We start from the raw sequence: 17887 nt of genomic DNA, 5'->3' as shown, positions 1-17887 counted from the left end.
AGAAGATGACATTCAACAAGGGTTTAATATATGGCAATTATTGGAGTACAAATCATATATGTGTATATATATATATATACACACACATACACTCAAATGTAGTCGAATAACTTTGCTTTCAAAATTATTCTTCCTAGGAATAAAGACAATCCACGATGGGACTAAAGATGAGATTATATCACATTATTATTTTTAATATAAATGTCTAAATCTATCAATAAGTGAATCAATGACATCTCTCATAAGTATATGCCATTGTAGGAAAATTATATAAAACTTGCAATTATTTCTCATTAGAAAATTTAATTAAATTGAGCACTAAATATTCTATATCATATCCTTAAATATATACGTATCTTTTTCTGATTGTGAAACTTTGGAATTTTCAATAATCAATATTTATAAGAGAGTATTGAATCTATCTATAAATATGATATAAGAATCTATGCATTATTATTTGTGCTTTCTAATCAAGAAGACATTTTTATATTAAAAGGAACAAGTTTTTGACATTAACCTTTTTATTTTTTCTTAGACTATTAAATCCTTTCGAGAATATTTCCCTTTAATGCTATGTGACCAAATCATATATATAAAAAACCAATAATAAAGTTTTATTCCCTATACAATATGTAAACATATAATCTAATACGTACAAAATGAAAGATGAAATAATGAAAGCAAAACGAAATCTATTTGCAGAGATAAAATTCTAATTAAAACCGATGATCAAGTCTAGCGTTGCACGCTACTTTCATAAGATTAAATTCGTTGCGCACGGATTTGCTTTGTAGTTGTATGAACAATAGTCTCCCAAGATAAAATTGATCTCTCACTTTGTAGTTAATTTTCGTTCACTATATTCATGTGTTTTGAACAAGTGAATTCATGACACTTTGTTTTCATGGAACTTTATTATATATATATATAAAAGTTGTTTCATCAAGTGGAACTTTACAAATTTAAATTAAAAACATGATTTCCAACAGAAACTGATTATTATTGTGGGGGACAATAGGAAAAAGATTATATTAAGATTTTACTCATTTTCTTGATGTCATTCTACTTGACTTCCTAGAATATATATATAATATAATTAGATTGATCCTTTTCAATATGGTCCATAGAATGAGCAATAATGATTTATATTAGGTATATCGACATGAATAAACAAATGAATTTGAATTGATAAAATTGATGGGTTAGACACCAAAAATCATTCCGTATCATTCAATGGCGGATATATATATATATATATGCTAGATCTCCTTCCATCTATCTTGTTAAACCCAATATAGAAAGATTTGTCATCAGGTCAAGGGTCCGGGTTGCACTTGATCAACAGATTACTTGGATCGAGATCCAACACAAACCAATTAGAAATAGTTGTCAATTTGGAATCGAACTCTTGACTTCACGTAAGATTCTTTACGTCCTCTAAATCCGGAGATCAGATAATCAATCAGACTAGTGCTAGGTAATTTTGTGACTCTTTCGTGGTTTATAAACTTATAACATTTGTACATCACATTTGATGATTAATGCATTATTTTCTTTTAAAAAAATAAATAATAAAATTGTGAAATTAAAATTGATAAATTCTAAAAAATATATGGTCTTTACTTTGTAATTAAAAAGTTTTTTTTTAACAAGATAAATGGTTAAATTATGAGTAAAAATAATGATAAGATTTTTGAATAATGCTTTGGCTTTATCCAACTCGAGACCATAACAATATATATCTACCTTTCTCTTGTAACTAGACATAAAGTGCAACAATTAAGGCTGTGAAAAGCTGATATTATTATCCTTGAGACTTGTCCTTCTTCTTCAAGCTTCTCTGCAGGCTGGTGATCCAAGACATTGAGAGTTGAGACTAAATTAGACAAGAAAAGACCGTATAAATCCAAACAACAAAAGACAAGTAAAGGAGGCTCCATATCTTTCTGCCCTCTCTAGCAGTCTCTAGTATATTGTCATGCATTGCCACCATTTATAGAGGATCCGAGGGAGAACTTAGGTGCAATATGACCCCTGCATCAATTTTTTTTGAAAAGTTATCAATATGTAGTACTTAGTATAATGAATCCAACGATATTTTTTTTGTTCAACACAAAAATCGAATTCATCGCAATCGAAACAACAAATGTTTTGAGTTAATATCTAACAATCTAGAATTGTCGTACACGATCACGAGGAAATTAATTTTTATTTCAACCAAAAAACTATATTGTTTGATTTGTCATACTAAATATTTAAACATTTATTTTTTCAAAAAAATTACACATTTATAATTTTTTTTAAAAATCGAACACCAAAAATAGGTTGCCTTAACGGTTTGGGCGAGTTTGGAATTCTATGGGTAAGACATACGTCCCGATAAAATAACCAAATCACTTTTGTCATTTCTTTGCTGTTTTTCTTTTCATATATCTGATGGTTTTCTACTCAGATTTGATGTTTTCCTTCACATATCTGATGGTTTTGCCCTCAGATCTTGTGGTGTCCTCCATCTCTCGTTCAAATTTAGCTTTTTTGAGCAATGATATGGGTTTTTTCTGGCGGGGACGTCTGTGTCGTGGTAGTGTATGTATGACTACAAGGGTATTGCTCTTAGTCAAAATTGAACTCAGGATCTCCCGAGTTCACACGGTTTGACACCAATGATTAACTTTTTCATATCTTTCCTTTCAACTTTTCATAGGAATTTACGTGAGACGAGACTCGAACCTTCATAGAAATATTCATGCTTCTACGCAATGTATCAATAATCGTAGAACCTTTTTTTTCGCCCTAATTTGAATAATTTTTGTGCTATAAGATTGACAAGTGATCCAAAGTTTTCATTTTTCAAGGGTAAAATGTCTTCCTTTTTTAGGACGTTTGATGTCGAAATTGGATGGTGCCATCAATGCAATCCTTTTCTTTTGAATGCAAATTGTGTTGTTTGATCAAACAAATTGTCCTTATTTGTCATAACCATGAAATTCCAACAAGTGAGCACATATATATGCCATTGACCCCTTCCCTAATATTTCCAACAACCACTTTGAATATTGATGATTCATCAACATCATGGAACAACATCATAGAAGTTGCTTATATATCCCAATCTACATATGAACTATAAGAAAAATGAAATTCTAGAAAAATATCAGCGCCACATGTTTGCGATTAGAAATTTTGTACACGAGAGTTGTTTAACGTGTAGAAAATTTCCATTGATATTTTTGAACCCTATATGGGGTGGCATGCTATCAGGTTAAAGGGCCACACTTCTCGTGAGTTACATTCCCTGGTTGTTGTGTGTTGGGCTTAGATTAGATTTTAACTAGGATGGTGATTGTATTTGAGATTTCTGCTCTTGGTATTCTAATCTTGTGGCTGTTATATTTGGTCTTGTATGATTAATGAATTATTTGCCTTGCAAAGAAAGAACAGAAAAATTAGATTAATTTTGAGGGCTTTGTTCAGTTGGGCCTAATCCAAATATGGCCCAATAGATGCCCATTACAGCAAGCCCAACAATACAAAAAAGGCCTTAGAATACTACTCGCTATCCTTATCAAGCAACGCCCATGGCCGTTTTGTTGGAACTGTTCCAGCCTGATACAATTAATACAAAGAAGGTCGATTCCTTGTCTGTAATCTTATGTCATCGTAACGTCTCTCGGCCTCTTTTGCGATCACAAACTATATAATAAAATTAACACAAAAACTGAAAACAGAGTAATTCTACTGTCTTATTCGTAAATCACACCAAACAAAAACCCTAGTTCCATAGAATTGAGGTTCTTCTAACACTCAAGAAATTAATCCTTTTCCATCTTTTTTTCCGGCATCATTGACTGCTGGGGTTTTTGGGTTACCGTCAAAATTGTGACTTTTACATGAATGGCTAAAGGGTCACTGGGTGGTGCTGGTGAAGATGACTCTCCGGTGAAGAAGAGGAAGCTTAAAGAAACCCAAGAACTCATCTCAGCAGCGCGTGGTGTCCCATGATTCGTCTGCCCTCAAATCACTTATTGTCTTGTCCACCAAGCCCCAGTGATCGGAATGCTGTATCCAAGGGTCAATGGGGTTTTAACTGGATTATCTATATGGACGATTTCTCTATACTACTCTTGGATTTTTTCATATTTATATTCCAGACAAAATTCATTTTCTACAAAATATAATAAAAATAATCTCTTTATCTCTTATCAACCTTACACTTTTGTTTCTCTCCCTCCACAGAGAGATCTGTCTCAACACTAACCACATTTTGTACTCCACCAACCACGACATCCTCCTGACTTTGCCTTCCCCTTGAAGCTGTTCCTCTTTCATTTTTATGCAGAGTCTTCTCAAGCGATACGGCCCCGGGAAAGACCATCAAGTTGATCTTGCTTAGAATCCTCTTTTCATCATCGTTCACAGGTTTGAACCCGAAGCCCTCCGTCCACGTCTCCACCAAATCTGGAATGGCAGATATCACCAACTTTTCCACCCTGAGTGATATCAGCAGCTGCAACCACCATAGAAGGGGGAAAAAGAGGCTTACTATCAGAACAACTGAAAAGTCGTGGGGATTAAGGAACAGAAATGATTCTCATCAAAATGTAAGACAGCAGAATTAGATATGTGAGATAGACAACCGACTCAAATCGTATTCAATTGCATCATTTTACTGCCAATTTATACCTCCTCAATGACAGTCATGAGGCGACGGCACATTCCCTGACGACGATGGTCAATGCAAGTTGCGATGAGGGGCATCTCTGCAAGAGTAGTTCCATGCACCCTGAAACACAAGTACATGTCAAATGAGAAGTGTGAGTTGTATACGAGAGTACGGTATGGACAATGATGAAAAGAGCATGAGTTAAATGGTGATACTACCTGATGGATGCCACAGCCATCAACACATCGTCTTTCTCTAATACCGCTGTGTAGAACCCACTGAAGTTCAGTCGAGCAAATTCGGACCTAAAGATCAGGTCAAAAAAGTGACTGATTAATTACATTACCATCGAGTTTGTCATACATCAAAGATGTGTCACTATACCATCCTTATTAAACGAAAACTTTACAAAATTTAATTTACACGCTGGCAGACCCAATCTTACAGTTAAATCAACAAATTAACTAACATTAAAGCATTCTTATCTATGCTTTCACCTGGAATAACAAAAATCCCCATCCTAGCCAAATTATAAGTTTTTTTCATTATACACAAACAAAACTAACTCTTTTGTTAACCTCTTCCTGCAAAAACAATAAGAAATAAAAACTTGGCACCTTATCCTGTGGAATATCTAAGCCCGTGCAAAAGAAATATAGCAACACTTTCTAGAATAGAATATGAATCCAGTTTTATTGTTTTTCGTTTGAGAGAGAGTATGTTTAAACTTTCCTATATACAAGCAAGCACGTAAACACACTCACAAAGACAAACATGGAAGAAATCATTAGTAAAACGGACATTGCTTGCCAATAAACAAAAGATATCTAGGTTTTATCATGCTTTCGCTTTCTTTTGATATAAATGCTATATATTTTTGGTTAAAATTTAAGAACTGCACTACCAGAACTGCCCATATTAATATAATACATAAAATCAAAATAGTGGGATATCCGTGAAGAATTATCAGAGCAAAATCACAAACAATGTAGTCACGAGAAACCACGAAGAATTTTCAGCATCAGCATAGGAAGTTGAGTGATGTGGCAGGCATGGTGAATAATATTAAATGTAGATGTAATAAAACATAGACAAAGTATTACTGGAATATTATTTCACAAGAAAGACGAGGCATTTACCCCCGGTTGTATAAAAGATGAGGTATCATGTTAATGCTTGTTCGCGGATCTACCATGGACTGAAAACATTCCTCCATGATAGTACGAGCAACAGCCAACTTTGTGTTGCATTCAGCCTTCAAAGCAAAATGGCGCATAGTATTTACCTTTTGGTCTTCATGAATGCATCTTAGAAGTGTCCAGGAAAAACCATCATTGATATGATTCATAATCCCACTACGAGATCGAAGACCTGAGTAAACCTGGACAAAGTAGTGAACCAAAAATTATTTATCAAAACCATGAACCAGCAGTCCACTTTAAAATCACCAGTTTCAAAACCATTCCTTTAATACCAAGTTCTAGCGGTATATGGAAGACAGAGAATTCTTTTTCATTTGATAAAATGAGGTTGCCATGTTAATTATAAAGGTGAAGTAAGTCAATAGCTATTCCTAGTTTTCGCAAAAAACTATTCTTTTTTTCAAATAAAAAAACCACATCTATGTGAACCGTATGTATCCCAAGGCTTATGCAAGAGCCTCAATTTCTCCAAGATGGCTACCAACAATGCAAGAATATGACTGAGAACACTAATAGGTATACAAACTTAACAAGTGAATCAACATTATCCAATGCAAGTGCGCACATCTTTCAGGTCAAGCAAAACGTAACGAAAATTAATGTCAAATTAAAAATGTACAATTTATAATCTGACAACTAGGGGGAGAAACAGTTTTTCCAACCCAAAAAAACAATGTTAATATGAAAAAAATGGAGAAACATGTGTTTCAGTTCCTAGTTCTTTTTACAATCTAAACCAGCATTGGCATTGGAAGGATTAAATCATCAGTGATAGAGTAGCATAACAATTAAGAGCGCAAAAGGAACTGCAGTAAAATCACGAAGTAACAAAAAAGCATCACCTCTCGGTGAACCAGATAACAAAATACAAAAGGGAGGATAAAAGAAGAAGAAGAAACAGATCCTACAAAGGTTCGATATCTTTGTTTTTGCATCCAACAGAATTTCATGGAAGGTTGATCGAAAGTACCTCTAGACAACTTCCACCACAAAACCCCGTAAGAGAAACTGCTTGGCCATACATTTTCTCGCCTTTCAGGCATGCCTTGTGATCTGTATATAAACATTTTAGAATCATGTAAACACACCAACCATATCACAAGAAAAAAATATACCATGAATTAATATGTACATAACTTGCCCACAGTGCTATCATGGGCAAACAATTAAACAATGACATTAGTTTGCATTTCTTACCCTTTTAGAAAACGAATAAAACGGATAACAATAGAAACAGTTCCTCACTAAACAGAACAAAGTCAAACTTGTAACTTTAGCCTCATTTATGCAGCAAATTGCACCTAAATACTTGCCACACATTCTGCGGGAAGATTTCCCACTAAAAAAAGATAAATAAACAGAAAAAAGGATTAACTTTTTCCAACAAAAAAATATGAGGTGCCAGCTTGGCATTTTAACTTGAAATTAAGATCCAAATCATTGCTATATCCTGCATGATAAATTGTAAGGCATCCAAAGGCCATGAAGACAATATTAGCTTCAAACCAACAAATCAAGCAACAAATAGGGGGTATGAATTACATTTGCACTCGCATTGCGAACATTTCAATGCATCATCATATGAAGCCTCGGCACCATTAATCAGATTGCCACATATTTGGCAGGTGCAGTTACCGCAGTACCAGCTGTGTTCAGGGAGGTCCTGAAATAAAACATTAAAAGATAATACTAAATCCATCGTCATATCTTAGGAAAGAATCTCTTGAAGTCGAACATTCGAAAAGAAATCAGTTCCATCTTTGTATCATAAGAACTGAGTAATTCTAAACCTTCATTAAAAATTATTTGCTGAAAAGCTAAAGGAAGTAACCAATATTTTAAAGCTTCATTATATATACCACAAGCAGCAAGGATTCCTCATAAAGGCAAGAAGCACATTTATTTAAAGAACAAACCACAAATGTTGTCATCATTTAATATAAATGATAATTCCAATAACACAAAGAACAGTCAGGACTGGAGACATGGAAAATTAAGAACTTGTTAAATTTGTCACCTTTAAAGGGGAGAGAAAGTAGTAGATGAAAGAGCTGTCAAAGGCACAATGCAAATATTACATGGGAGCAGACGAGCAGCTGGTCAGTAACAAAACTTTCCACATAATCAATTGTAGGTGCCTGTTATGGTCTTCACCCAAAAAATTAAATGGATTTTAGGAAGTTGAAAGACGAAAAATAATTTAACCAGGAATATCAAATTCCAACAACCCAAAGCCCGTACAGACTGTGCGCAGTAGTATTATGCAACCTTAAGACTCATAATAAAAGCATACACCTTTGATGTACCAGCAATTGAAATGCATGATGGATTTGTATTTAATAGAAAATATGTGTGTAAGCGTCAAATCACATTGACCTGCATCAAGGTCGAGTTAGGTACAACGGTGCCATACTTATTTCTTGTAAAAGAGCACTCCTGACAAGGAAACTTATAATTGTACCGCTTCTTTATCATATTTTCCATAGAGGTTATATAAGGAGAAGTGCCAAATCATTCAACCTGCTTTTTTTATTTTAAATTTTAACCTGACTTCTATTGTTTATCCTTTTTCAAAGATTGGTAGATATGGGGATAAAAATGCAATTCAGAAAGTCTTATAATGTATTTTGATCTAGTTCACAGTTCGAATCCTCCCACACACTAATCAATACTATTCATACAAAAAAAAAAAAGAAGGTATTTTGATCAATAGCTTAAAACTTGTAAGACTTCTTGGCAAATAAAGAAATTTGTCCCCAATGGACTGCTAGGACAATCATTCCGTACATAACTCGAAATAAGTTCACAAAGATATATATTACTGACACATCCAAGTGAGACTAATGCACAATATTTGCACGAAGTTAACAAATGAAGAATCGCATAGTCTTTGTAAGGTTAGTATAAGCATAGCACGAAATTTAGGACGAAAAAGTGAGAACCAAGAAAACCAAACAAGCTTACAATATGTGAATCAATGAAAAGACAAACCTGAGTAAACAAGCAAGCCTGATGATAAGCTGAGGGGCAGTTATCACAGCATATCAACTCACCCCCATAACCGCAGATTCCGCACAAATCATCATTTTGATCATTGTCATCATCTTGCAGTATTAAAGTGCCATTTTTCCTTGTCTTGTACTCCTCTGACCAAGCTTGCAACAAACATAATGGGAAAGGTTTACCACATTCCATGAATATATTCAAACACGGAGGACTCTGCTTGAATCCTGCATGACTCTTGAAGCCAGAAACTGAAAATACCTCGCTGCAACATTTGCAGATGATTCCATCCCGGGTAACCAGGCCATCCTTAATTACAGAATCATCCTTTGGGTTCCGGTACTGAATCACTTCATTCAGAGTTATGAACCCACCTTCGATTAGCCATGACAAAATTGTTCTCGGCCTCAAGGTTGACCGCTTGCCATTAGCCAGATTTTCAGGACACAACCAGCAAGTAGCTTTTCGACTCTTAATCTTTCTGCGAGCTCTTGACTTGGAGGCCATTCTAGAGGTAGATTTAGAAACACTCAACCTGAAATCTTTCTTCTTTATTATGGCTGAGACCAACAGGTCATCATCTTTAATTTGACATCTTCTTGGCTTCTTTTGTCCATTTTTATAATCATCATCCTTGTGGTGAAGCTTCTTAGAGTTTGAGCCCTTCTTTTTAATATCCAGCTGGCTAAAGCTGAGATTAGATGACATTTTATGATTTTCCCAAACTTTTGCACAGGTGTTGGGAAAAAACTCCGCTTCTTTCCACTGTGGCCTAGTCCCATCAACGTCTTGCGAAGCTGTGTTATTAGGAACTGAAACTACGGAGTTGCTATTGTCCACAATGCTTTTCTTCGTTTCAGATATCTTTCTGGAATTTCTGCAAGAACTTTTTCTCAAATCACCACCAGTGAACTCATGGGAATGAACCTGAATATCCCCATTGTTGTTTGGACAGTTATCTAGAGATTGCTGCAGAGAATTTCTTTGAATGTAGACCAGAGACACAAAGGGGTCCAAAAGCATCCACTGATGAGCCAATGCAGCAGCAAGATCAGACTGATTATTTTCTTTCTCGATATTCATCAAAGTATCCAATAAATCGGAGAAGAATTGAGAGATGTCAGTCCATTTTTTACCATTATCTTCCCTAACCAAACTGTTGCCGTCACCTGATAGAAGCTGACCACAGAATCTCCAAGCTTTAGGGAATTCATGATATAATCTCCCTGTAGGTGATCGGTAGATTGTGTCCATGTATTTCCTGCTGGGTCTTTTACTCCTCTCAACACTCCAGCCAGCTGACATGAGAAAGTGCATAATATGGTTCTGGAGACGAGGGCGGGGATCCTTCCCACAATCTGTCTTCAAGGAAACACAAGATGAATCTAGTGCTGGTAGCGGAAACCCCTTTGGCATTTCCACGGGGCATGGAGGACATCCAGCCTTCGGACTTGCAATCAAAATCCTGTTTGCAATGCTCTCCTGAGAAACTGGTGATGCAACAGCTTGACCTACAGTCAATTGCTTACCATCATTCCCATCTAAACTTGGAAAAATTATCTTCATAACATCTTTATTATGCACATCACCACCTGCATCATGTTGCTTTACCAAATTACTAGATGTGATGCCCTTACAAGATGAATCAACTAAGGAGAATGGGACAGGTTGGCACAGCAAGTCCTTGAATGGACAACACATCCCACTAACAAGTTCTTGTGGTTGCACAGATGGAAATTTCATAGGCTTACCATTCAACTTTTGGTCATCCCTATCTCCCAACAGAAATACTTCTCGAGAAATTCCTGATGCAAAAGGCATTCTAGTAGTTTTATCGACGATAATAGATTTCTCCACAAGCAAATTGTTAGGGGAAGAATGAGTAGTTACCACTGAATATTCACTGTTGGAACGTAACAAAGACCCTATGTTCTTTTTCTGCTCATATTCAAAATCAATCGCATCAGAAACAAGACACCTCTTACTCGTGCCACCTTCATCATTTCCAAAGAAAACCTCCGCAAAAATATGGCGCTCATCATGCGATCCCCCAAAAGCATCATCTTGTAAATCCTCAACATATGTGTTGACTGACATTTGTACTCCTGCTACATCAACAGTCTCAACACTTGGCTTCAAGAAACTACCACCACACAGCAGGCCGACCAGAATGTGAATAAAATCTCTTCAGTGATTTGAAAAGGACAAAAAAAGACTTGCCATCACAAATCGATGAACTGAAAGGGAAAAAAAAAAAGAATAAAAAACTTCATTGTTGCAAGACTTTCAGTTAAAGCATTCCAAAATTACAATAGAGAACTTCAAAAGAAAAAAAGAAAAACAGGAACTAGGAAGATGCAACATGAATTATATCAGTCATTTAAATGCGATGCCACTAGTTTACATTTTTACCACAGCTGCATTAACTCACACCATCCAGTAATTAATTAACATAAAATCTACAACAGAACAAAACTTAGGAATTCAAAAGAAGCAAACCTACTACTCAGCATTTTGTAAGTTACATTTATCATACAGATATGAAGAGCCAAAATGGCAATACCCAATAACTCTTCACTTTTGTGCAGTTTGCACCCTTAAAGTCTAGATAGAGAAAATATACCACTTGCATAAAGTAAATGCCAATTCTGTCTTCAAGGTTTTGTTAAAAGTTTAAGACCATCTACGTCTCAATTTCGCTGTATTTTGTTCTCTCAAATCAGAAAGAAGAGTAAATCAACTTTATATAAATACAAAAAAACTACGAAGAAAAAATTAAATATCATTCTTTTATAGGTATATCAGCAAAGTGAAATTTTAGTGCAATACTACGTTGGAAAATAATTTATATTCCTTCAACCAAAAGATATGAGTCACCTAACTCTCTCTCTCTCTCTCCCCCCTTTTTGCATGATAGAAAGAAGAAACTTCCTTTCCCCTGCCCACCCCCACAAAAAAAAAGGCTATGCTTCTCTTATCTTACACTACAAGGAGCTAATAACATTTTGGTCCATTCTTCATATCGAAATCTCTCTTTTTGGTGTGTACTCCTAAAACTGCTAGTTATTACCGGAACTATTTAATTTTCTTTTTCTAGGGAGAATGCGATAAAGAGAAAGAGACACACACAATTGGAGAGTGAGAGAGACTTTTGCGCTTATTTTTTTTTATCTCAAAACAAGAAGCAATGATTTATGCGGTTATGCCACAAAATTAAATTGCAATATTGAGAACTTATATTGTACACGAGCATGACATAACGCTTTATTGCAAGGTACCATCCATCTAGAACACTCAATAAAAAAAGCAACAAATTAATAAATTCAAGGTTGGGCAAAAAAACATTGAAGATGGAGCTAAAAAAGAAAGAGGAATTTGCAATTTCTACAAAGGCTTATTTGAAGAACCTCATGATCGGAGGCCAAAGGAAGATGCTAATGATTTTGACAAAATTGAGGACCACGAAGCTCAATGGTTCGAAGATCTTATAGAAAAAGAGGAGATTAGAACAGCTTTAGATGATTGTAAAGGAGGCTTTCTTAAAGCATATTGGGAAAGAAGCCACACTCAAAGTTTTCAGTGGTTTCCATGATAATGAAGATTTTTTAATTCAATGAACTCCCAAAATTGCCTTAAATCCAAAAAATTCGTGAATCTTCAAGACTATTAGCTCGGTGGGAAGTGTATACAAGCTCTTCTCGATAGTGTTGGCTCCTAGATTGAAGAAAGTTATCAAAATCTTAAGCCCTTCCTAACACACAATCGTTGATGGAAGAAAATTGTTTGATGCCTTTAGAGGAAAGAAAGTAGATGGTGAACAAAGTTGTAAGCCCTTCCCAACACTCATGCGTTGAGGGAGCACAAATTTTAGATTCGTCTTTAGTTGCAAATGTTTGAGTGTATGCCGTCATAAGAAAGAGAAAATTGAATATGTTGTGCGAAGCAGTAAATTCTTCATAACACATATTCCTCGAGACATGAAAAATTTTACCACCTCTTTAAATGCAAAAGAGTTAAGTGTAGGATTGTAGGCCAGCATAAAAGAGGAAGTCAATAGCATTCTTAACAAGGTAGATATGAGAAAGCTTTTGACCATGTAAATAGAAATATATGAGATCATGTTTAAAATCAATATAAAAGAGGGAATCCTCGGGCAGGCAGCTCTCAGTTCTTGAGCGTTTTGAGAGATTAGGTAGCACTTGAAAGCGAGTTGCTCAAAAGGCTTTTTGACATGGAGAGGTAGGAAGTTTAGAGTAAAAGACTACTACAAGATGCTTTCTAGGTCTATTGATACTCAAGGTAGGAAACTTTCCCTCAGAAAGTTTCATTGAAACTCCAACAATAGTGGCATTGTTTGATTAAGCAGCACTTGAAAGCAAGCTGCTCAAAAGCTTGACGAACAAGAAAAAAAGCCCCATCTTGATTAGTACAGAAGACTTTTGAAATGGAGGGGTAGAAAGTTTAGAGTAAAAGACTACTACAAGATGCTTTCTAGGTCTCTTGATACTTAACGTAGGAAACCTTTCCCTCGGAAAGCCTCATTGAAACCCCAACAATAGTGGCATTGTTTGCTTGGGAAGCAAGTAGCAACTTGGGAGAAAATCCTAACTTGTTACAACCATCAAAGGCACGAAATCTCTTGTGAATAGATTTAACTTGGGCAATGAGAAGGAAGAACCTATTGCCAAACCACTCCTTATTGCAAATGGGCTTCCTTTCTGGGGGAAAACGTCCTTCAAACAATCGGTCTTACTTGGTTGGAAGCTGGGTCAGTGGTTGATGAGCTACATGCTCGGAGTAACACAGCAAAGATAGCAAAAGAGGAGTCCAGCAACCATCCCCTTGGTGATTTTTCGGGTTATTTGGAAAGAGGGTCAGATCTTTTTGTTGACAGATACTAGTGTTGATGATATGCTGTCATTATATATTTATATCATCATGATTTATTGCTGTAAATAAGGGATTTCATTCCCTAATTTATTGACAACATATCATTGACAACTAGGGTATACACTTGCAATTTTGTTATTGAACTCAATATCATAAATGATAAATTAGTGATGGACACTGTTGGTACCTTGGCTTGTATGCCAACTATAAATTGACACCTTCTTGGTTTATCTTTTCTTTCAGTAAATTCTCATTTGCCATTAGAGAAAAACAAAGAAAAAAAGGTTTTCCTTATCATCATAATCATGGGATTCGAGAAATTAGGGAATATGTGAGGACAACAAGCAAAAACTCAAATTAGCAAGACAACTCTTCCAAGGTAATTATAAAAATATGAAAATACAACACTCAACAAATACATCAGTAAGTAGATATTCAGAACTATATTGAATAAAATGACAACAAAGAAATTCCATTACATTTATATAGGAGATCTAGTTGCACTGCTAATGTCAGGCTTTTTTTTCCATTTTTCCAACTGTTTGATGTTAGCATAAAAGAACCGCATAAAAGGTAACACTCCATTAGCTTCATCACTGTCCTGATTGGCCAATCTCATTATAAATATGCAAGAGGTAGGTCAGGTCCACGAAAATTCAAGCAATGCTAAAAAATGCTCCACATAAGAAAGTTATAACTCTGGAGCTTCCTCACCCCTGCCACTCAATATGTGCATGTCAGGTTATTCGAGCTCTGCATGACCTATCTTCATGTATTATTTCCCAAAAAGAAATGTAATAACTGTTAAGTTTTGGGCCCCCATTGTCCACCCCCTAAAAGGTCTAATAGAGGGTGGGGAGATGCCCTCATTTAAACAAGTCACCAAGACCATTCCCAGCCGATGTGGGACTCCAACACTCCCCCTCACACATGGGCTGGGCTTTGTTTACCCTAGTCTCCATGGAAAGGTGATAAGTGCGGGCCTCCATCATCTGACCACTTTTGTGACTGGGCCTTGCATCCTGAAGAACAACTTGCTGACATTTTCACAAAGCCACTTCCAAGGGATAGGTTCTGTTTTCTCAGGAGCAAGTTAGGGATGGTATCCAGGATGCAATTCAGGGGGAGTGTTGAATGAATTGCATATGTGTCTTTTCGTTATTTTGCTATGTATGTTTTGGTCTTTTATTATAAGGGTATTTCTGTCTTTGTCTTCTTTTAGGGTTTTATCATGTTCCGTTTTGTAAAAGTTCTAGATAGAACTTGCTGTTGTTGTTACTCTGTATTGTGACTTGCAGAGAATACAATCTAGTAGTTTCTTTGATCGTGTACTGAAATCTGTTCTAGTGTTCTCAATATACTTGTTGAGTCTAAGTCTAACAATAACTTCAGGTTCAATTACACTACCCCCAGCAGCGAAAAATTTATTAATCTACTGTACAACAACAAAACCACCTGCTTTTTGAAAACTATCCATTATCCAACCATTTAATCTGGAAGTTTCTAAGAAGACCTCAAAAGATTGTTTGCCAGCCATTGAACGTCAGAATCTAAAAACACAGTTCATGTAAAACACTGCACTGAAATGTTTACCAAGTCAGAATTATGAAAACACATGAGGTCACCAGTCATACCCATGTATCCATTCAAAATAGTCTCAAACAGTCGATCTAAGGCATAAATTCCCTATGAAACAAATGATGCCTTCATTAAAGCAACAATTTTCAAACTCAGCCATGCATCACATTGTGCAGTTGTGCTGGTGCCAGATATATGTATATATATATATAAAACTCTATTATAACCACTAATTGCACAACCCCCACAACTCAATGGCCTTGTATTACATACATTATTGCGTTTATCAAAAAATCAGCATAAATCCACAAGACACAAAAAAGAAACAGAGAAACCATGAATAGACATATGATGTCCACAATTCAATTAACCCATAACCAGAAACTGAGAAATCAAAACAACCCCAAACCCAATTCTAAGCTGATCAAAACCAAACAAAATTCAATTACAAAAAACTCGACGTCAATAACCTGTAAAACCCACATTCGTCCAAATTCTCAAATAAAAAAATCAAATTTTAAAAAAGGAAGAACTCACCATTGTAATGCATGTTGATCAAGCCACACCCATTTCACCAGGAGCAAGAATTCGAATTTCCGATACAGATGCGGAAGAGGATCAATGGGGTTTTTTCTGGAGAAGAAAATTGAGAGAGAGCACAAGTAAAACGTGCTTTGTTTGGCTGGTCTCTCTCGTCAGTTTCAGAAATGACCAAAACCCACAGAGAGAAGCAGCTTTGGGAAGCCCGAATTTCTCTTTATTCTGCAACAGATGGCATCAACTTCTCAAAATCACTCTATCTCTGTACCTCCATCTCCATGTGAGCGTATATCATGTTTTTTGCACTCCCTCCACTTCGCCTTCGGTTTGTCTCTGTGCCAACTCCTTACTTCCTTTCCTTTTTTAATTAAATTTATTTCCTTTTTAGTTTCTTGGAGAGGGATTCTTTTTCCTATATATTTTTTGCATAAAATTAAATACCCATATAGTATCTATTTTTTTAAATACCACACAGAAATATATTTATAACTGAAATCTAATTATGGACACATATAAGCCTAACCCATCTGATTGTGAAGCGAGCAAACCCTTGTTGGTATATGGTATCTACCTACCTTTTATGATATCCTTAATTGTAACAATAAATTTATCTTGTTTGTGAATTGAATTTTGAATTACAAATATGTAATTTTACATGAAAATAAAATAAAATACAGTTCTATCAAATAAATTAATAAAACAAAATGAATCTAATATTAAAAAAAAATGATTTTTAGAATTACAAATTTACAAAACCTTGTTTTAGCCTTTTCTGTTTATGACAATCAAGAAATTGATAAAGAAATTAACTATAAATGATCACAAAATAAAAAATAAGAGAGAAGAAAGTAAATTTTGTACTTCACTTTGACTTTCATTGCATAATCAAATCTAGTGATATATATGATACTACAAGCTTCTAAGTATCCAAAGGACACTTTATAATGGTACTTTAAGGTTTCTCTTTTTTACACTCTCATTTTCAACTAACAAAACAAAAAAACAATAATGTAATATTTAATCAATCTAAAGTAGATAAGATAGTATATATATAGCTTCATTACCGTTAACTTTTTCGAGTTTAAAATGTCAAAAAGGCGCCATTTTTTGCTCGTACATATACGTTGCCTTACATTTGATTTGTGCCATTTCAACTATCCCTCTAGTGTATTGAATTCGATTACTTAATAGAAAATGTCATATTAGTACCCATTTGATAAATATTGGATAAATAAATCCACCTAAACTTCTTTTGTTCCACATAAGCACTCGTTTTCCACATGAGTGTCACCTTTGGACCTAATTGTGGTCAGTCACTTGTTTTTGGTTTCATCACTTTGTTTTTTCAAGTCATGGGAGATCTCGGGTTACTTGTTTTTGGTTGGGGGTGGAGTCTTTGCTGTGAGTTCCGTGGATACTTCGGCCCCATCCTCCCTAGACATATTCTTGTTGGCTCATATTTTACGGGCTCTAAAGTGGTGCTTGAGTTCCGTGGTGCTTGAGCAATGCCAGTAAGGGTTCGGATTGTACGTAATTTCTGAATTTCCAAATTAAGCTTGGGAATGTCAAATTCAGTGGACACAAAAGGCAAAAACTCAAAAAGAAAAAAAAAACATTCCAAAACCATATCTGCAGATTAAAACTAAGAGCTCCTATCCAAATATGACAAGGGTATTACTACTAACGTTACTGTTTTGAAGAAGTAAACCTCCATAATAATGTTACTGTTTTGAAGAATAGAAAATATTAGCATTATACACACATGTAATGACACAATCATATTGTTGGTAATATTATACTAATATTAATATAATGTTATTGTTTTGAAATAGTAACATTAGACTAACATTTACTCTGTCACACAATGACACTATGTTTTTTTAGATCTCTCTAGCAAAGGACAAAGCTAGTCATGCAAAGCTGGTAGTTTCTCTACCATCTGGGAGACGAAGTCAATACACACTGCAACGGACAAATACTTAACCGCGTGAAGTAACATATTGAAGTGTAC

General features: G+C 35.2%; 1 protein-coding gene across 2 annotated transcripts; it reads right to left on the bottom strand.

Moving 5' to 3' along the window:
* Nucleotides 1-4123: 4123 nt before the first annotated feature.
* LOC119989968 (increased DNA methylation 1-like) lies at nt 4124-16210 on the bottom strand. 2 transcript variants are annotated; one of them, XM_038835752.1, is made up of 8 exons: nt 15874-16210; nt 8857-11105; nt 7408-7528; nt 6836-6918; nt 5803-6044; nt 4882-4968; nt 4684-4783; nt 4124-4507 (listed from the first exon to the last, which is right to left on the bottom strand). In XM_038835752.1, the coding sequence occupies exons 2-8, from the start codon at nt 10963-10965 to the stop codon at nt 4193-4195; spliced, it is 3057 nt and encodes a 1018-aa protein (XP_038691680.1). In that variant the 5' UTR covers nt 10966-11105; nt 15874-16210; the 3' UTR covers nt 4124-4192. The 2 variants fall into 2 exon arrangements, with proteins under 2 accessions (XP_038691680.1, XP_038691681.1); XM_038835753.1 differs by having other exon boundaries at nt 8857-11053.
* Nucleotides 16211-17887: the final 1677 nt, after the last annotated feature.

Source organism: Tripterygium wilfordii, chromosome 21 (genome assembly GCF_013401445.1).
Source record: "Tripterygium wilfordii isolate XIE 37 chromosome 21, ASM1340144v1, whole genome shotgun sequence".
NCBI classification, from domain to species: Eukaryota; Viridiplantae; Streptophyta; class Magnoliopsida; order Celastrales; family Celastraceae; genus Tripterygium; species Tripterygium wilfordii.
The sequence above is the reverse complement of the archived record's forward strand: the minus strand, read 5'-3'. Positions and strand labels throughout refer to the sequence as shown.